The sequence below is a fragment of the Ambystoma mexicanum genome, chromosome 11, assembly GCF_040938575.1.
Source record: "Ambystoma mexicanum isolate Mex_15411 chromosome 11, UKY_AmexF1_1, whole genome shotgun sequence".
NCBI classification, from domain to species: domain Eukaryota; kingdom Metazoa; phylum Chordata; class Amphibia; order Caudata; family Ambystomatidae; genus Ambystoma; species Ambystoma mexicanum.
In genome coordinates, this window is record NC_090934.1 from 271,176,239 (window position 1) to 271,198,036 (window position 21,798).

Genomic DNA, 21,798 nt, shown 5'->3' on the forward strand with positions numbered 1-21,798 from the left:
GCGAGAGCCTGCCTGGGCACACCTGAAACCATGAGAACACCGCAGAGAAGTGGGCTGGCATTAACAAGTGCCTTCTATGGCACCCCTGATATGCTGAAAATGGCCCGGAATTGGGCTGGCATTAGCAAGGGCCTTCTATGGCACACCTGACATGCTGAAAACACTGCAGAGAAGTGGGCTGGCATTAGCAAGAGCCATCTATGGCACTCACACGCCAAGAACGCCCCGAGAAGTGGGCTGGCATTAGCAAGAGCCTTCTATGGCTCACCTGAAACCCTGAGTACACCTCCAAGGAAAGGGGTGGCATTAGCGAGAGCCTGTCTGGGCACACCTGAAACCCCTAGAACACAGCAGAGAAGTGGGCTGGCATTAACAAGAGCTTCTTAGTACATATCTGAAACCCTGGAAACACCCCAGAAAAGTGGGCTGGCATTAGGTAGAGCCATCTATGGCACACCTGAAACCCGCAGTACACCTCTGAGAAAAGGGGTGGCGGCAGGGAGAGCCTGCTAGGATATACCTCAAGCTCTGAGTACGCCTCGAATAAATTGGCTGGCATTAGCAAGAGCCTGCTAGGATATACCTCAAGCCCTGAGTACAACTCCAATAAATGGGCTGGCATTAGCAAGAGCCTGCTAGGATATATTTGACACCCTGTGGCATTAATGAGGGCCCTCTATGGCACACCTGAAACCCTGAAAACTTCCAGAGAAGGGGGCTGGCGTTAATGAGGGCCTTCTATGGCACACCTGAAACCCTGAGTGCACCACTGAGTAGTGGGATGGCATTAAAGAGAGCCTACTAGGGCATACTAACCCTGAATGTACCTTCAGTAATAGGCTGTGAGAGACAGGCATGGTATCAAGAGAGACACAGACTTCAAGGTAACAGTTTGAAAACCTTTATTATCAGAATTTGTGTGGTTGGTGTAATGCCTACCTGGTCCTAACTCTTAAGAGGATTGTTCCCTCAACTGATGCTTCTAAGGGCCATCGAAATCCATAAATCCAAAACCAAAGTTCGCCTTTTCCCAAACCTATGCTTGTCCTCACTCTTAAATCAAATGTGATAGGGATCTTCTTAAAGTAAACAAGGTGATTCAGACGAAAACGTAAACCACAGCTGGTTTCACGTAGCCTTACCCATAGGTGTAATTCTGTCAGCTCAAAGTAGTTCTATTCACCTGGGTTGCCCTTGGAACCTTCCACTTACGGCTCTTGCAACATGTCAATGTTGTTCACAATGTCTCTCGGTCTCGTCGGTTTCCCTTCCCCAAGCTTTGATCCTTCCAGTTTCAAAAACAAAAAACACAGTTCCTGTTAGGCCTCTCGGTGTTCCCTTCTCCAAGTCTAGGCCTCTTTTCCCAAAGTTCATACATGTCTTTAGTGGCACGTTTAGGGTTCCCTTCCCTAATCCTATGCCCCTCTTTACCCAGTTCAACAAAAAAGTTCCTCTTGTCAAGATGTACCTTTCTGTTCAGTTCTTTCATGGGGTAGTATCAGAGATTTTCGAGAACGCTGGATTTTTGGCTTCTCCCATCACAACCAATCCGACCTCCAACCCCTCTCCTTATTCTCTGGCACCTCTTCTTCTTCTTCTTCTTCTTCTTCTGTGCCTCTTCCACTCTGTCCTTTTTACTCTTTACTGTCCTTCCTGTACACCTTCTTTTTCTCTCGTGCACACTTGCACCTTCTTTTCTCCTTTCCATACCTCTTGTACACTTCTCCTTACTTTTCACCTTCCTGTGCCTCTTACACACTTCTCTTTTCTTTTCACTGTGCTCTCTTGCACCTTAATTTTCTCATTTACGTGCCTCTTGCACTCTGCATTTATTTTGGGTTGCTCGCTACGCTGCAGCCCCTTACACACACCGGGCCAGCGTCTTCTTCTCCTTGGCTCCTCTGGTCTAGTCAGCTTCCCCAGCTCAGTCTCCTACTCTAGTAGAACCACCCTTGTTATATCGTAGGTGAGCGTCAATTGGAGTCAGGTGTGCACAATTGGGGAAATGTGCCTGAACTTGCCTGACTCTATTAGTGGGACAATTCTAAGGTGATTGATGGTAACCCTCCCTTTGTATTTCTATGTTGTGTCTATTGATACTCTTCATTGCTCCAGATCGCCTTTTCCCCGTCCCAGTACTTATTTGAAATGGGGAGGATGAGATGAGGTGAGAGTGGGAATACCCCATGAAGAATGAGGGGGAGTGGGTTGGCGGGCAATTGGGAAGGGGGATACTGTGTCTCGCCCTTAGGTATTCTCCTCCCAATGCCCTGCGACCCTCCACTCAGGTGATCCTCCCTCACTTGTCCAGGGTCGGGATCCAAAAGCGATGACCCTTCCCTGGCCACTTGAATGGAAGATCCCGGGGTAGTATGTGGGAGAATACCGTCAGGTTTCTCACAGCTAACATTAACGAGAGACTGCTTGGCCATACCTGAAACCCTGAGAGCATCCTCGAGAAGTGGGCTGGCCCTAGCAAGAGCCTGCTAGGACATACCTGAAACCCTGAGTACACCTCCAAGATGTGGCTGACATTAGTAAGATCCTTGCTGGTGCTAGCATGGCCAGAGTTGTTTCTTTTGTATCCTTAGGTGGGCAGTGGGCAAGGGGCAGCAAAGCCCCCTTTCACTGAAATGTTTCTCTTCCTTGCAGAGCTTCTTTGAAGGTTGGGACGTGTCAAAGAAGAAGGAGAAGGTGAAGGCCCGACAGGACACCATGCAGAACTGTAAGTCGATCAGTAATACCGATCAGGCTTGTGTGTGTATGTGCGTATATGAATGGTGTGCCCATGGCTTTATGTGGACTGTGGCTATCTGAGCAGAGCCCTGACAGTATCCAAAAAGTGCTTCCGAGCTAGGGGTCTGCCACACTCATCTGACTAGCCAACTCCCTCAGGCACCCTTGTTTATTCACAGGTGCATGGTTTAAGGCAGAGGTCTACAAAATGTGGGCCGTGCACCCTCTGTGGCCCGCAGTTGCAAATGGATATTCATTCCTTTAGTCACAGACTGTTTGAATAGTACCCAACGGGGTGTTTTGTGTTCAAATGTAAGCAAATTGTGATATTTAAAGAATATTTATTTAACAACAATGGTCAAAACTACTACCTGTATAGTGAAGTAGCTCATCATACTGGCCCACATTGGCCAAAAATGTGGCTCATTTTGACTGGCCCAATTGCCCTATAGGCCAGTCAGTATAATGGGCGAGGGGGCATCCAACCAGTGATCCCATCACCCATTATGGAAGAGCCAAGGAGCCAGCCCAGTGAAACACTGAGCAATCCCTCAGATGCTTTTTTCAGCTGAGGGAGTGCTCCTGGGCTGGCGGAACTGTCAAAGGGAAACTCGGTTTCCCTTTGACAGTTCCGTTCCCCAGCCGCACATGCTCACTGAGCCATGCAAGGCTGGGGGGCATTTGCTTTGCCAGCCTTGCATAGCTCATTGGTAATGCTGACTGAGGCACTGCATGTCTGTATTTGTGATGGGGAGCTCCTGCACCTCCTCACACATACGGACAGAGCAGCTGGAGTGGGCGTTTCAGCACCACACGCAGGCCCCTGTAGAAGGTACGTTTATGTTCATTTATTTTTTAATTAAATATGTGTATGGATGTGTGTATGCTTGTGTGAATGATAGAGTGCTTGCTGTGTGAATGTGTTTGTGTGAGTGTGTTTGGGTCCATTGAGCTGATTTTGGGCAGTGGTGAGTGGTTGGTAGAGGGGGGAAGGAGGGTTGTACAACAAAGTTTTTTTAAAATGCCTTTGTTACACAATCCCCCTACCCACCTGCCAAAATTAGCTCTCCTTCTGAGACGCTGTGGGGCCCAGGGGACAGGAATGGTATCTTTTTACTGGACATCTACTATAGATGTCCAGTAAAAAAATTATCATGCCTGCCCTCTCGGCTCCCTGGCACAATTGCAAACTGTTTTGCTCTTTACCCATTTTTTGTAAAAAGTATGCTCTAAAATGCAACATTGTAACCCATTATTTTAAAATAATTCACGGGGGAATCCCCCTAAACCCCCCTTGATTGGTTTTGTCTCCCTTGCTTCGCTCAGTCGCTATGGCATATCTGTTAGAAATATTTATGCCCATCCACTTAAAAAAATTCACCAGCTACCACTGGGCCTGGGACTGTGCTGGGAGCAGAGTGGTGGTGCCCATGGACTGTGGTGGGAGCATAGTGGACAGGAGCCATGGGTGGAAGCATGGTTTGGAGAGCCCAAGGTCTGTGGTGGGGTGGGGTTGGGAGAGCACAGGGACTGGGCTAGTAGTGGGATGAGGGAGTCTAGAGACTGTGATGGGAGCAGGCGAGGGAGCCCAGGGACTATTCTGGGAGTAGGGTGCAGTGACGGTGCGCGATAGTTCATAGCCATTTGGACTTACTGTCCATTTGGCATTTTCGTGGGGGCCCTGGCCTGCCCGCATTTTCATTAGTCCCCAGATGCCTTTGGGCCAGGCGCGTTTTACAAATAAAGAAATACAAATACAGGCCTAAAAGGTTTGAAGACCACTGGTTTAAGGGATGCCTGTAAGGTCAATGCTTCTGATTAGGAAAAAAAAGAGAGACAGGGGCATCTACTTGGCTCCCATTGCCCACCCAAGTTGGGAGCCAAGCAATTTCCATGCTCAGCGTCCTGCACTTAGCCCACACTCCTTCTAGAGACCTCCCTTGATTTGTCCTCCCACTTCAAGCCCTAAGGGTGCGCGATAACTCTGTGCCATCAGGACACACCTTTTCCTTCCCTGGTCTTAGATGTTAAATAGGAATGCATTCTGGGAATGGTATTTGGCTTCGATCTGGCTAGTAGGACTAAAGGACTTAATTTCAAAGAAACAATGGAAACACTTTTTAACAAGGAACTTTTATAATCATAAAGAAAAATCCTATTGAAAAATCCTTCCAGGCTTATGATAAATTCTCACGCGTTCTCCTCCTACGGGTTATTAAAGGCAAACTTATGCCAGTGGTACATAGAAAAAAAGAACCGAAAATGTGGTCTGCCAGTGACATTAAGACAGAGGGCCTCATTATAAGTTTGTTGATCCGGGAACTACGGTACCGGTAAGCATGCCGATATCGTAGTTCCCAGACCGGCCAACTATGAGTTCTGCTCGCAGGTGCCATTGCAGCCGCCAGGTCTGACCTGGCAGCCGTACCCGCACCCATGAGTAGAGCATGTCGTATGCACCCGGCTCCCCCATTCCCATTGAGTCCTATGGGGCTCAAATGGGAATGGGGAAGAATTTTTTCTGTCGCCCAGGAATGGGCAAATACAGAGTCCGACAAGGCCGTAATGACCTGGTAATTGGCCATTTCTGGGCGCTGGAAAAAAAAGAATACCAGCGTCATCCGTGCCTGTATTACAGGGATGGCTGCCGCCAGCCTCGTAATGAGGCCGAGAGTCTCATTCAATGTGTGCACGCACGATGCATATGCACATCGTAGTACGCATGCACGGATTGCCAGTGGCAAGACCCTGGTTCACATGGGCTCCTGATAGTGGCCGCCCGCTGGGGATTGCCGGCACCTACTAATATATTAGGGACGTGTGCATACTAGTCATTTGATGGGGTCACTTACACACGCAGGTGGACACCTGGGATGCAGTGTGTGTATGCGAGTTTGTGAGCATGCATGTGTGTGCACAAGCTGTGTGCCAGTGTGTGTGCATGTGCTTCAGTGTATGTGCATTAATGTGTGTGTGTGTGTGTGTGTGTGTGTGCATGTGCTTCAGTGCATGTGCATTAATGTGTGTGTGTGTGTGTGTGTGTGCATGTGCTTCAGTGTATGTGCATTAATGTGTGTGTGTGTGTGTGCATGTGTGTATTTGCAATACTATCAGGGTCAGTTCTCGGGAAATGTGGCTGATTCCAACATTGGGCCATGAATCATCCAGAGCTCATTGTGGTGGCCTAACACGCATTTCATGCCCAATTCTCCTAATCCTGAATCTGAATTAGGAGTTTCAGAAACATGTGTGACAATCCTAGGCACGCTGTCCACCAATGCAAAACAGTTCAGAGGGGGATTTACACCAGGAAGAGGGAGCTTTATTTTTTTCCCATTGACTTGTATCGGCAAAAAGTGAATTTTCAGTAGGATAAAGTTGTAAAATATTGGTTTTGGGCTATACATACAAGAGTCTCCGGGAAATTAGGAGAGCTGGTCGTAATTCTGACACACTAGTTGTCTCCATCTGATTTTAGAGATCAGGCAAAGAGAGAGCTCTGGGGCTTTTTATGATGAAGGGGTCTCTCTTCAGCCAGGCAACTACTGAAACCCCCCCCATTCAAGCCAGTGCCAAGGAGCAACTTTTCCCCAATGTTCCCCCATGCATCCGCTTTTTATTGCCTCTTTATGGGCAGTTCGATCAACCTGTAAGCAAAGCAAGCGACACAGGGACCCATTAATGGGAAAACAGCAGAAGTTGCCCCCCCAATGTCTCCATTACCGCACCATGCAGAGATCCAAGAAACCTGGCATCCTTTAGGGGTGGGCTGCGTGTCAACAGGCTGTCCACCCATGCATCGCGTGGCAAAAGTCTGCCCACCCATGCATCTCGTGGCAACAGTCTGCCCACCCATGTATCGTGTGGCAACAGTCTGCCCACCCATGCATCGCGTGGCAACAGTCTGCCCACCCATGTATCGCGTGGCAACAGTCTGCCCACCCATGTATCGCTTGAAAGCAAGAATAGTTTCCTTTGTGCCAGTGTTAGTAGGCGAGTGTTTGTGCCTGTGGCCCAATCCATGATTACTGACAAGCTCCTGTTGTGTTGCGTTTACAGGGTTTTTTGAAAAATAAAATGAGTAGTCGTAGGGCTGAAGCATCATGTGACATCACATGCTGTGATGTCATGTGGAGCTAAATGTTCCGGGCGTGTCCGTTTCGCTATGCTGATTTTCTTTTAAATGATGCAGGTTGGTGAAGGCCCCCCTTGGTGCCGGTGGCATTTGCTATAGTAATGACATGTATGTTAGATTAAAGAAGATTCTTTAGAAAAGTTTGTTTTTTTTTACTTTTTTTTCTACCTGCCTTTTCAATGCATTCTTTACATAACCAGGACGTGACATACCAAGCCAAAATGGCTGACCCAACTAAAAGCCCCAGTGTCCACAACCCTGTCCTGCTTCGCTACTGCGAGTCCATTTTCTCAAGCCTTGAGTCTGCTATAGGTTCCCATGCTGGGCAACAACCCCGCCCCACCCCTCTGAAAATAGGGACATATAGAGCACCAAGCATATAACTTTGAACTCCGGGTGCTCAAGGTGGACAGTTAAGTATTCCCCCGAGAGATGAGAGCAGCCTGCTCATGGCAAGTTGGAATGCCATGCCGGGCTGACTCAGCCTTTCATCCTTCTGAGGTCAATACATTCAGTACTATTAAGTTGGGTAATGATAACACCTGTTATTAAAACACTTCAAGCCGCAGGAATCTGACATGTCACGCTAGTTAAGTACACACATTGTAATTATTATAATTGGTGTAATGGTTTCAACTATGTGCCAAGCTTTCCTTTCCGGAGGCACAGGTGGGGCAGCTCTCTAGGAAATTCATACTTCTCCCATTCTCCGACATACCCACCTCACACCCCACCCGCTCTCCTGGCAGATATGACAATACTGACATTGAAAGGCCAGGCTCTACCGCAATCTCCTCACAGTGAAAATAAAGATGCCCGATGTTCCTGGCAAGGCGCTTCTACTCAAGAGCTCTAAGGCACTCGCTCTTAGGAAGTATCAGTCACTGAAGCACCAAGTGGCTTATAGACACATGGGGTGGCTTTCCCTGTAGGTTAGTGAGTGGAGGGATGAGTGGGTGGGTGAGTGAGAGCATTCATTGGCACCTATGCAAACGCAATCACCTTTAGGCACAAGCATCTTCATGAGTTTACAGATGTTAAATTGACTGGAAAAAAAATGTTTTGAAAAAAGGGGGTTTTATGGAAGAGCATAGGTAACTCAGTCAAACAGAGTTCTTGGCAATGATTAAGTAGGCAGTAGGCGTTTTTTATGTTGATTTGTGGAACGCCATGTATGGTATTGTCAGACACAGGTCATTTGAGAGATGTTCAAATAGACTTAAATGCCCATGACAGAGGTTGGGGATCCTGCGGGGCTGGTAGGGCTAGTAAGAACCCATCAATTTTGAGGCTGTTCCTAAAATGTGACAGAATCTACACTGGCCTTCAGAAGCCTGCCGTGGATTTGGAAAACCTCTCTACAGGCCAGTCCACCTCTGTACTGCCACCTTAGGGTACTCTCTAATTCAATTCTTTACTGTTCACCCATCTACTGTCCAAAGAGGCATGGGTCTACGTGGAAAGCAGGGGATTTCTACAAAGCCAGTACTGTAAAGCTAGGCTTCCCTTTACATGTAACTGACTCTTCCCCACCCCTTCTGCACAGGACCAGTCTCCCAATGCCTCTCATCAGTAGACATCTGTCACTATCCAGCATATACCTGGTTCAGACACATGAAAAGTACATCATCACACCATCCCCCATTGTGAGTTGTGTTACTACTTGTATGGCATGTTCCCTTGCTCAGTCCCCTCCTTCAGGAGGTGGCCCAACAGGGAGTCGTAGGGCTTAACATAGCTAATACTGTATAGATGAACATGGGTTCCTCGAGTTAAGACCCATGTCCTCCCCCTGTTGAGGTGCGATATTTAATAAAGAAAGTCCATCTGCGGAATGTCTTAACATTGAAATAAAACAGGCTCCAGATCAGTCAATCATTAAAGGATGACAATCCATGAAATTATCCATAACCGAGGTGACAGCTGAGTGACGTTTCCTTCCCTGGCATCTCACCTTTCATTCATTATAAATCAATAAGAGGTAGATACATACATAACAGCACATCCAATTACAAATATTATAATTCAAAACAAGTTTCAATTAATTCAAAAAAGATAAAAATAATTGAACACATTTTAAACATATAACATAAAAAGACTTTAAAATAAAGTACTAAGTCCTTATAATTGGGTAACAAGAGTTCAGCACTGATAAAGATATGACATCAGTACACTTCAGGATCAGGTCTCACTAAACTGTTCAGCTGAAGTATGACGAGGTCTTGCCCTCGACATGTTTCAGTTCGCTATTTTCATTTGGAACCTTCTTCAGGAGGATATCTTCTGGTCACTTTGACTTTACAGTTGATCTTAGGTGATCTTTCCAATAGCGTCACCAAGTGCGCATACAAAATAGGATAGCTGTCGGTAAAGAATAAAAATAGGAATTAAGCTAGAGAATGCTTGGTATCCTAGCAGTAGAACATCTGCAAAAGGCAGGGGTAAAGGAGAATCATTACCTCGCCTGGGAGTGGTCGTGGTCTACACGTAGAACCTGGGCTCGTTAGTATTCCTTCAGTTTAACTTAGGTCCACACATGGACGGACATATCTTTCATTCATTGCCAAGTTCCTTTAATCACTGCCAATGTTAAATCAAGAATCCTCAACTTGATATCGGGGGATATGAAAAAAGAAGCAGTGAATCTATCAATATATCAATATTGGAAAAACAATGACATTGGTAAATAACCCATTGTGGTCCATGGATTCCCATCCATGGTCCTCGCCATAGCATCAGTAGATAGCCAAAGCTTCATGTGAATCCGTGAAAGATCTCAACACTCGAGGGCTAGTGGTAAAGATAAGTTATAAAGATACACACTGTGTCAAAAGACATTCTGTGACCTCTTGTTGATTGTCACACTGACTGTGCAAGCCTTTCTATACTTCCCTTTCCAGATGACCGTCACCGAGTGAAGCTACACCCCATGCAAGGAGACCCCAACGCCGACTACATCAATGCCAACTACATAGATGTGAGTAGCGCTGGCATTAGGCGAGCAGGGCGGGGAGTGTTTGTGTTGATTGGAGAAGATTGCCTCTTGTCTGTGCTTATGTGTTGTCTGACTCTGACACCCACTCTCTGCTGACCTGTGTGCTAGTCTGTTTCCTCTTGGCTGCTGTCCTCTAACTCTCCTTGTCTCTGCTCTTCTTTTTCTTCTCCTGCCATTGCCCGCTCTCGGGGTCACGCAGATCCGGATAAACCGAGAAGTAAGTCTCCCTCTGCTCTCACCAAATGCTTGTTCCTGGTCTTGGGCCAGCTTGAGCTGCATTTACATGTGTTCCTGTGTGTGCTAATATATGTATGCTTGGTTTTGTGCTGGTTTCTGTATGCTTGTGGGTGGTAGTGTGTCCACATTTATATGTGTGTGTTAATATGTGGGTGCCTTTGTGTATGTGTATGCATTGTGTGTGCATGTGTCTGCCCACTGGTGTTTGTTGCTAGCAGTAGTAGTGCACATTGCATATGGTCCCAACATATTGTGTCTACTTTTTTGTGTAAAAAAAGACAGAACTATTTTAAATTAAAAGGTACATGCAATTTTCATTGGATCTGTGCACTCATTGTTCAAGCTTTCATCTTCCTCTTTTCAAATTTTTTAAATCTTATCATTCTTAAATGCATGCATATTGCAGAACTAACAAATGAGCACCTTTGGTTCGTTCAGCAAGACCAATAACTATGGCAAAATGCCCCTTTGTGCATTAAATTACACTGCATTCTTCCCATTGCACCACAGATTAGAACATTTCTAATTTTAATTCTATTATTGTATGCACCTTTTATGTATTGAAAACAAACTCAGAAACTGGCACAAAAAAAAAACCTTTGTTTTATTGCAATCTGCTAAAACCAGTGTGACAAACTGAGCAAACTATCAGTTGCCTGAATCCCCTTCTTCCTTATGCAGTGTACGGCACTTAAAAAAGGAGTCTGTCAATGCTTTCCACAGTCATTTGTACTTTGAAAAACCCATCTTGGTGGTGCTATTGCCTGAAAACATTTAATCTGAAAGTCTTACTGAAATACTTAAGGCCTTAGGGAGGTAAATCTAGGTTTCACGTGACATGAAAGACAACTAAGCAGAGCCATTGTGCTGCAATACGATGAACCTTTTCCCCTCTCTCCAAGCCATTGATACAGGCATTGAAGTGGGAACTCCCCACAAATTCCACCACTAGGAAGTAAATTAATGGAATTTGTAAAACCTTTGTCACAGCAAATGAGCACCATCCTGTTCAGGGCCCTGTGCTTCCTCTTGTATCACTGACCTTTCCATTTTCACTATATTCAGGTTCTGGGGGCTCGTCCAGGATCTATCTGGCATGCACGCAATAATAGTTACGTGCCAGACATGCAACGTAGCAGGCCCACCTTCTGCCACAAAGAATTTATAAATTGGCATGTATTCCTTGGGGCTGAAAAAAAATGTTCTTGAGGACAGTATGTGGGTATACGTGCAAAAAGGCCAGCAGTTTATCTTTGATCAGTATTGAAATCGATATTGAAAGAATTCAGAGCTGCACTAACCACAGTGAGCCAGGCACATAGATTTGATGTATATGCACATACAAAAGATAGGCAGTTGTTGTGCACATAAACACAAATGGACAGTTTTACCATTTCCAATTAGGCACTTATTTTGTATGTTGGTGTCTGCCTCACATTTAAAAAGTATGAAAGACTACAAATAAATGAAAAATAAACCCTCACTAAAACAGAACTCCAAATACGCAGTGTCAAATGAATGCAAAACACAACCATTCCTTGGCCTGAAGAAATGGGGATTTGCACCAAACCAACAGCTACAGTCAAAACCCTCAGATTTCACATGGACAACTGACTTACTCTTGAACCACAAGTTAATGCCAAGGTACGCCGCTGCGTCTTTCAAGTCTGATCCATCATTATATCGTCATTGTCTTGAAGACGATTTCCCGCCATTGGCTGTAGGATATTTTATGGTATATTCAGTGTCATATTTGAGGGCGTTAGCAAGCTTCAGGAGTAAAGAAAAGGAAGGTTTACTGGTAGAGGGTCTGAGGGTGCAGAAGAAGGCAGATTGTGGGGGCCTGCTGGCACACAGAACATGGCGTCATCTCCCTAGTTCTCCCCACACAGGAATATGCCACCAGCCTCTTCCTATGCCTCCCAGAATATTTAGTAAACCATAAACCACAAAGAGTCTAACATGCAGAAGCAGATTCCTCTTAAGGCTTGAAAGTTGGTAGCCCTTCTGACTAGCTCTGCAAACACTTTGCTTGCTCACTATCAAGATTAGAATTAAATTCCAATCCTTTGTATCTCCGAGTTCACTTTCAATAGCATGGACCCCAAAATCAGCCAGGAGTATTGATCTACTACCCACCTTCAAGAATGCTTTGATCCAGCAACGTGGCCCTAACAGTTGTCCCACACTTCAACTTGATATGCCCAGAAGTCCATGGCATCATGCCCATGCAATGCTCTGCAGAGGAAAACCACCTGGCCTTTACGAAAGCCCTCACACCCTGGATATTTGCACAACCATCAGACTGAAACCACAGTGTATGATTGAGCCTGTAAACTCCACAGTATGGCAGAACCTTGGCCAAGCCAATACACCCCAAACAACCAGACCCCCTGCATACCACACGCATTGGTCCAGGACAGCTCAAGACACCAGTCTAAAACCCCACTGATCTCCTAAGCCCATACACCTCCAACAGGACTCCTACAGAGCACCTACTCCAGAACCAAGAGTGCACCACAGACAACCTCACCAACACATGGTAATATGCCTCACCAACAGAACCTTCAATCAAGAAAACCCTCAAGATCAGACCTTGGATCAACGCCACCCCTACAATCATCATCATAAGGAACAGATAGTAGCAACGACCATGCTGATGAATAACAACACACCTGGAACTCCTGTTTCAGCCCGATGGCAGGCTGGAGCTCTACTGGTTCAGCCAAGCCTTGACCTTCATCAACAGCAACTCCTCAATAGCCCTCAAACTACCTGTTTCTTCCCCAAATAAACCAATCACCCTTCAGTCCCCTAGCGCCCTTTCATTATACACAATAACCTACCCTCAGACACACACACACACCTGCATTATGCATACAAGCAGTTCCTATACCACATTTACCCTTGCAGAGATGCTCTGCACGTGCCACATGTTTTGCCATATCACATACTCTCTTCACCCTAATGCAAATTGGTGCCTCTGCAGGTATCCCAACACTGTCAGCTAATAGGTCATGGGCCCTAGCCTCTGGGTAAAACATACGCCCAAATATTATTGCCATAAACCCTGTGCGATCATACCGGCACAGGACTCCGGTTCTTCCAGCCTGCCGTTATTACCACTGCCTCTTCTCCTGCCCAACCAGCCACCTCCCGCTCTTCTTTAGCTAACCGAGGTACCATGAGACAGCCAACATGGCCAAGGGGCTCTATCCAAGACAACCTTTCATTAAATTACATGGCATCACTTTACATGCTAGGTCTTTCAAGGAGAACATAGCAGGATACCTCAGTCCGGCATCATTAAAGTGCACATTAATCTAAAAAGCATTACACATGTAAGCCACCCTCTGCTACACTGCAATCTTGTAAATGTATTCAATTTATTTCCTTTTTCTATTTAATATGGTGTAAAACATGGAATCACGCATCCATTTCAGAACTCGTTTTTGGCAAATATAATGAGGCAGAATGTTTAAATTATAGCCCCTTGAATAGCCTTTATATGTGCGCATTATTCTCAAATGCATAAATTACCCCTGCATTCGTGTCCTGCTCACAGAGCTGCACGCTCGCTTGAAGCCTGTGTTCCTTCCACTGGTTATGGTTGCTGCAGACCTAATATCTCAGCTCACCAATGAGTGTGCTCTTGAAGTCCCTGTTCACAAGCATCTAGAGATCCACATCTGCTTTGGAGGAGCACTTGGTCTGACCTTGAAATGAAGCCCATGTATTTATTTATTTATTTGCAATTCTTGTGTAGCGCTACTCGCCCATGGCCCTCAAAGAGCACATGAAGTGCTTTTACAAGAGTAGAGTTTCCCCAATCAGTTGGTGGCCTGTGACGGTGATGGGTGAAGGTGAGAGGGTAACGCTTCCTAGGAGGGTTCTTGTTTCTAGTTGTATAGTTTTGTGTACTGAGGGTTTTGCTATTTTGATATCTGCCCTGGAAACCAACCCAAGCATCGCAACACTTTTGGACGGATCTGCTTCCTTCGTTTAGCAGAACCATAGTCCACCTAACAGGACTGAGTGGCACCCATGCCGTCAGAGACATTCATCCCTGGCGGGGTTGGGTGACACAGCATACCACTCCACAGACAAGCCATGGTGCTGTGAGACTAGTATTGTTGTGATGTGGTGCAGTATAAAAGCCTATTAACATAACATAACTCTGCAGACATTCGAGACGTTGTTTGCCACTGCAGTCCGCTTGGCATGTTCGAAAGCAGGGTGGCCTTTATTCCTGCAGTCTCATAGCATTTTCGGCAGTTAACTACGGTCTTCGCATGGCAGCAATTGACATGGAAATTCCTAGCTAGGTTCCCCTTGTGATCACTAGGATTCCTAGGGAAAGACATTTTTCAAGCAACGTGCTTGGTCTCTTGGTAGACTAATCGGCATTCACAGTTTGCCAATTGCAATTTGGGGATAACCAGTGACGTTTAAGTCCAGGTCTCCTTCTTTTTGACTAAAGCAGGTTCTACTTATATTAAAACGAAGGCCTGGAATAACTAACAAGCCTAACAAGCCTAAATGAATCTGGTACTTAGGTTAGGGGACTCTTAGACTAAAAAAAGCAATTATGCTCGGAGAATTACAGTAAGCAAGGCAATTATGCCAGTCGGTCAAGTGGCACAGCGAGTAGAGCGCTTGCTTTGACATCCGTGCATAGCAGGCTCGAATCCCGGGGGAACCAAACTCAGCCTTTCATCCTTCCGAAGTCGATAAATGAGCACCACACACCGTGGGTAATAATAAGCAGTGCTCAGATACCAGAGGCTTCGTAGCGCTATATAAATGCCAAATTATTATTATTTTTTTTGTTTTATTATTATGCCATTTCAAATGGACGGCTAGCGCTGCCCCATTATATTGATGACTGACTGAATGATATTCCAACCAGCTAGAAGATTGAACGTGCTCTATGGATAATGGGATTAACTACCCGCATCTAGAAACATATAAAAGGCTACGACTGCCAAGTCTGGATCAGTTCTTCCGACTGATCTAAACCTGCACTGTTAGCGAGAAAGTCACAACCCCTGCCCGCATGTAGGATGTGACAGGCAGGTCTTCAGGTTCACAGAGGGGAAGGAAAGCTCTGAGCAAATTCCGGGCACTATTCACTGGTAGTTGCTCAGCAGTTACCTTCATGTTGGTTCCCATGTTGCACATGGTCTAAGTAGTGATGGTGGGGCCTAAAGCAGGCGCCGCCTGTCCATAGCGATCCACTGTGAGAACCTGCAAACATGTAATTTGGGTCACTCATCATTGCCTCAGATAGTATTGTTCGCAGTGGTATCCAGTGATAACGTTGCCCAGGAAAAGGTCGCCAGGGTGCGACATTTCCCCAAATTTGCACTCCCAGGAAAATCAAGCACTCTCCCCAAATATTTTAGGACTGCAGTTAGAATAGTAATTCATAGCCATCCTAGAATATGTGATGTGGTGGAAAGCTTTTAGGAGAGCAGAGAAAGACATTTCCCACCTGGCGACATTTTTCGAGGGGGCATTTTCATATACAAATGTGTTATTTTTAGCATTTGCATGAAATCAAAGGGCATTTTGGGGACATACAAATGATCACAGAATGTGATAGTTCAACTATGTCTGTGACAGTGATTGAAGCATTAACCCCTCCTGAGCATGTAATACACACTGTGCTAGTTGCTCTTTAATTTGTCACAACACTGACCCTAACAGTAAAATGTCTGCAAACCACAAGCCATTTAGACTAATTCTTCCAGTGTCAATTTATGGATGGGCAGTTTGGGTTGCATTGCTAGAGGGCAGCTTCTAGAGTCCTTAACACCCTTGCTTACTGTAATTCTCCGGAAGTGTTGTTTGCACTGACGAGAACTCACATGGGCTGCTCGTGGTTGGCAGAGGGAGCTCAAGCTCGGAGCAGTTCTTGGAGTCTGGTGGATCTCTGCCCCAGCTAACCTCTCCCCACTGAAAGTCCTGGTGGTTCCCAGGCACCAAACGAGCACAAATTCTGCCCCAACCTCCGTGGACTCTAAGGGCCTCATTACACGGATGGCGGTGAACCATGGCGCTATTAGCGCCATGGTTCATGCCGGTAAAATACCAGCACCGCCTTGGTGGAAAGGGGAATTACCGCCCTATTCCAAGGTTGGCAGAGCGGTAATTCCCCTTTCCACCATTGCCCTTCCCCATTCCCATTTTTGCCCCATAGGGGCAAAATGGGAATGGGGAAGGCGCTAATTTCGGTACCGCAAATTGCGGTACCGTAATTAGCACCAAAGTCCCTTTGCGGGTTGGTTTTTAACGCCTGCAAAAAGCAGGCGTTAAATTCCCCAACCCGCAAAGGGACCTCGTAGTAAGGCGGTAAGGATTTACCGGTACCGGTAAAATACCGGTACCGGTAAACCCTTACCGCCATCCGTGTAATGAGGCCCTAAATCTCAAATATGATATTGAACAGTTGTTTTAATTTTCCTTCCTGTTTGACTGTGCCAATAAAAAACATTTCACACGTTTTGCTAAATCAGAATATTGTTGTGATCCCCTTGGGAATCGCATCGTAATTGTGGGTGGTCGCCTAGGTCTCTTAGTGCAGGGCTGCAGGATTGATGGGACCTTTTCAGATCCAGAGCATCAGTAAATGATTTCTTTTTCAACATGCTCACTTTTGTTGAGTTGTCATACGAGCACTGAAGGCTTTGATTCCTACTGCTTAGTATAGAAAGTGGAAATGCTTGACACATGTCTGTGTTTTTAAGTGATCATGCAATGGTGGGCAATTCTGCTACAAATAATAAGTGGGAGCGGGCTCATCTGCTGTCAGAAAACATTCTGCTCCATTCACGATGATTCAAAGAAGGGCTTGGCACTGCTTGGGTTCTCTTGCCATTTCCGATTCATGATTCCCCATGTTTGCTCTAAAAGACCTGTTATGTCTCTTTCCACTTTCAGGGTTATCACCGATCCAATCACTTCATTGCCACGCAAGGTAAGCATTAGAGTTCTTTACAGTAATAGCATGTCGGGAGTCCCTGTTGGGTGGAAGGCCATTGCTCACTCTTATTTTATTTAAAAAGGCCTGGATGGTCAGTAAAAGCCTTCCTAGCTCTCTTTATGGAGCCAGGAAGTCCAGCTCTGCTGTCTGCATGCCACTGTTTGTTTGCTCTTATAGGCCTAGCCGCAATTGTATTGATGTGGCCTGGGAGGGCAATGCTTTCTATGGGTTCCACCACACTCCAGGAACATCACTACTTCCTCTACCATCTGCCTTCACATCTGACTAGACAGGAGGTCTGAGCTAGCTTTGCTTTGCAAGGTCAGTTCTGGCTCTATATGCCTTTGCACAGCCAGGAAGGTCCATTCTCATGGGTTAGGAGGTCTGAGCTAGCTTTGCTTTGCAAGGATGTGCTGGCTCTATCTGCCTTTGCACAGCCAGGAAGGTCCAATCTCCTGGGTAAGGAGGTCTGATCTAGCTTTGCTTTACAAGGTCACTGCTGGCTCTAAGACTGCTTTTGCACAGCCAGGAAGGTCAATTCTCCTGGGTAAGGAGGTCTAATCTAGCTTTGCTTTGCAAGGTCATTGCTGGCTCTATCCACCTTTGCACAGCCAGGAAGGTCCATTCTCCTGGGTAAGGAGGTCTGATCTAGCTTTGCTTTGCAAGGTCATTGCTGGCTCTAAGACTGCCTTTGCACAGCCAGGAAGGTCCATTCTCCTGGGTAAGGAGGTATGAGTTAGCTTTGCTATGTTGCTTCACATATCTTGGAAGGTCAGGGCTACCTCTAGTATATCTCTTGCTGTGACCCAGAGGTCAAAACTAGCTTATTACATCCCTTCCCATGGAGAGGGAGGTCTGAGCAAGCTGTAACTGAATGTGTGTGACCTGTAATGGTTACTATACCACTCCTATAGTCATTTATGTGAACTGGAAGGGCAATGCTAGCTCTCCTCAATCCGTGTATGTGACATGGATGGGTAATGTGAACCCTCCTATATACATTAATTAAGAGGAATTGTGTATATCGAGGCATTCAAAGTAACAGGAAAGGGTAAGCAGGTAGGCCTAACAGGATAAAAGCCTGGAGTGATGTTGGCGTCCTTCATTCGCATATGTTAAGCGTGCAGAGAGCTGCCTTGCATGTATAACCTAAGAACAAGGAAACTGCAGGAGTTATGGGTAGGAGAAAGGTATCTGATGAGCATAAACAGGGCAAGGAGAGATGTGCCTCACATAGACTATGACTAGAATAACGAGATCTCAGCTGAGCTCTGGACAAAAGGAGAGGCTCCTCACATATAAATGGAGAAATGAAAGAGTGAAGAGGTCTCATATTTCAAGAGGTCCCCTCCCCCCGCCTCTCCTCTCCCTACTCTATGGTGCTCTCTATCCCTCCTATCTTCTCTAATTGCTTCTCTATTGACTATCCTGCTCTCCTCACTAAATCTGGTAGGAAAAAGTTTAAAAAGGACATCCTGGTCTCCAATCCAGGCCTCCCTATCGCTGGCACCTACACTGGTGCCTCCTCCAAGGAAACTCTCACCGGCATCCTCTTTGTCGTGCCTTCACCTGACCTATGGACCCTTCATATGGTTTCTGTGCTCGCTCCTTTCTCCTCTTCTCCCATTAATGGTGGCACCTGTTGGGATGTCCTCTTGGCCTCCTTCCACCTCTCCAAGGTCATCATTAATGTTTACGCTAACAGGACCGTACTGGTCCAAGGCCCTCAGGCCAACCTTCACCTCTTTGATAGATGCTTCCCACGCCTCATCAACTTCCTTTCCTCTCCTGCTGTCCCCCCTCCCCTTTCCTCGGCTGCCTTGCCTTCTCCCTCCCTCTCTGCCCCCTCTCGGGCTCCTTCTACACCTCCGCAGGGCTTACACCTGATCTGTACCCCTGCCCAGAAGTCCTTCAAGGATGGCAACCTTCTTCACATTGCCACTCTTAACTCTCATTCTGCTGTCAAACATTCCTCAGACATCTGCCGCCTTCTCGAAGAACGTGACCTCGATGTCCTCAGTCTCACTGAGACCTGGTTCATGACCAGCTCTGTCACTAGCTTTGACATGCTTCTACCTGACGGCTACAAGATCCTCTCTGTGCCCAGGCCCAACCGCTCTGGTGGGGGTGTTGCCCTTATCTTCCCTGAGTGGATTCCTGCCTCTGTCACTCCTACACAGACCTACTCCTCTTTTGAATGTCTTGTCTGCCGGCTCTCTCTCTCTCCTAGCCATTCCCTTACCGTGGCTACCATATATCGACCACCTGGTCAGATTTCCTCCTTTCTCTCCGAGTGGGCGGACCTCTCCTCCTCTCACTTGGCCACAACCACTCAACTCTTCCTTCATGGAGATTTCAACATCCACTTGGATGCCTCTTGTCCCCCCCTCCGGACACTTTCGGGACCTCTGCGACTCTTTCACTAACCATTCTCCCCTCCGGCTCGACTCATTCTGCAGGGCACACTCTCGATGCTCTGATCTCCTCCGACCTTCCTCTCTCTGTCCCCCTCTCCACTCCTCTATCCTGGAGTGATCACTTTCTCCTATCCTCCCACCTCACCCTCCCTACCCTTCAGGCCAAGCCACCTTCATCACTGCCACCCACCTTCTCAGTCATCCTACCCATGAAGCGCGTGTCTGTTGAGGCTTTCGCCGCCACCTTCTCACCCCCTCCTCCCCTTTTGGCTGACTCCCACCCTGACACAGCCCTCTCCATGCTCCACTCTGCTATATCTGATACTCTTGATATCCTTGACCCTGTCATGAGAATCCGCCTGAAGCCCAACGCCAAGTGTAACTCCTGGTATGACTCCGATCTCATCACCCTTAAACGCAAGTGCAGGGTGGCCGAGAGGAAATGGCGTGCTTCATGTTCATCCTCTGACAAACTGGCCTGCCGCCTGCTGCAACGGCAATACCGGCTCTCCGCTCTCACCAAGAAGAGATCCCATATCCAAGCCCGGATCTCTGCAGCATCTAACAACTGAGCTGAACTCTTTAAAATCTGCAAGGAACTGGCCAATCCTGCCACAGTGTCTCTACCTCTCCTGTCCCCTCCCAGGCCCTCTGCACGACACTGGCTTCTCACTTCATTTCCAAAACTCAGGACATCCTGTCCTCACTCTCCTCCTATCAACTCCCTCCCTCTATCCCCTGCTCTTCCTCTGGCCCTTCTGCTGCCACCCCCCCTCCCTCCCTCTCTTCCTTTCCCCTTTTTTCTCGACAAGTCCGTTCTATGAAAGTCTCGTCAAAACAGGTTCACCCCTGTTCCTCCAAAACTATCAAGGACCACATCGACTCCCTGGCTCCTGCCCTGGCTGATTTCTACAATCACTCTTTCGCCACTGGAGTCTTCCCATCCCCCCTGAAGCACTCCCTTGTGCACCCTCTTCTTAAGAAACCCTCTGCTGACCCCTCCTGCCTGGCTAACTATCACCCAATCTCCATCACTCCCTTCCTGGGCAAGCTCCTGGAGAAACTGGCCATCTCCCATCTTAATCTCCACACCGAATCTGTTGGTTGTCTTCATGACCATCAGTCTGGTTTCAGGGCTGCCAGAAGCACAGAAACTGCTCTCCTGAACATCCGTGAAGGCCTTCTCTCCAACCTTGACTCCAACACCTTGGGCCTCATTACACGGAAGGCGGTAAGGGTTAACGGTCACCGGTAAGGGTACCGGTGACTGTTAACCCTTACCGCCTTACTACGAGGTCCCTTTGCGGGACCCAACCTTAACGCCTGGTCTAGACCAGCTGTTAAAGTTGGGTCCTGCAAAGGGATCTTGGTGCTAATTACGGTACCGCAATTTGCGGTACCGTAATTAGCTCCTTCCCCATTCCCATTATGCCCTACGGGGCAAAAATGGGAATGGGGAAGGGCCATGGGGAAAGGGGGAATTACCGCCCCGGCAACCTTGGAATGGGGTGGTAATTCCCCTTTTCTCCATGGTGGTACTGGTATGGTACCGGCGGCAACCATGGTGCTAACAGCACCATGGTTTACAGCCTTCCGTGTAATGAGGCCCCCTGTGTGTCCTTATCTTGCTTGATCTCTCTTCTGCCTTTGACACTGTCAACCACGCCATCCTGCTCAACTGTCTCCGTGATAACCTGGGTATCACTGGACAGGCTATGGCGTGGCTGACTTCTTTCCTCTCTGACCGACCCTCCCAGGTCCAACTTGGGTCCTTCCTCTCTGATATCTTTTTCCCTACCTGTGGCATCCCCCAGGGTTCTAACCTCTCTCCTTGGCTGTTCAACCAATACCTGGCACTCCTTGCTCACCGCATCGCCGCTCTCTGCCCCAATTTTCAGTGCTATGTGGATGATACCCAGCTCGTTTTCAGGCTACCCTCGGCCTCCTCCTCTCCTTCCTTCATCTCTCACTGTCTGTCTGCTATCCAGGAGTGGTGTTCCGCCAATTACCTCTGCCTTAATGCCAGTAACACCGAGATTCTACTCATCGGCACCCCCTCTCCCTCCTTCCCTTCAGCTCTTTGGCCGGTCTCCCTTGGCCCTCTTCCTGCTCCCACCTGCAAGGCTAAAAACCTTGGGGTCATTTTCGACTCCACACACTCCTTCTCTCCTCACATCTCCGACGTCTCTAAGAAGTCACACTACCAGCTGCACCTCCTCAGAGGTATTCTTCCTCTCCTCTCCTTGCCCCAGAAGCTCACCGTCTCCAGAGCCCTGGTTCTCTCTAAGCTGGA

General features: G+C 47.2%; 1 protein-coding gene across 5 annotated transcripts in view; it reads left to right on the top strand.

Moving 5' to 3' along the window:
- PTPRU (protein tyrosine phosphatase receptor type U) overlaps window positions 1-21,798 on the top strand; it is a 1,238,801-nt gene that overhangs the window by 1,002,802 nt on the left and 214,201 nt on the right. For 3 of the 5 annotated variants that reach the window (XM_069623015.1, XM_069623017.1, XM_069623019.1), the window contains 4 exons: window positions 2,653-2,725; window positions 9,772-9,848; window positions 10,066-10,083; window positions 17,046-17,082. In XM_069623015.1, the coding sequence (XP_069479116.1) occupies window positions 2,653-2,725; window positions 9,772-9,848; window positions 10,066-10,083; window positions 17,046-17,082 (205 nt within the window). The remainder of the gene's footprint in view (window positions 1-2,652; window positions 2,726-9,771; window positions 9,849-10,065; window positions 10,084-17,045; window positions 17,083-21,798) is intronic. The other 2 variants (XM_069623016.1, XM_069623018.1) reach the window with 1 other exon arrangement.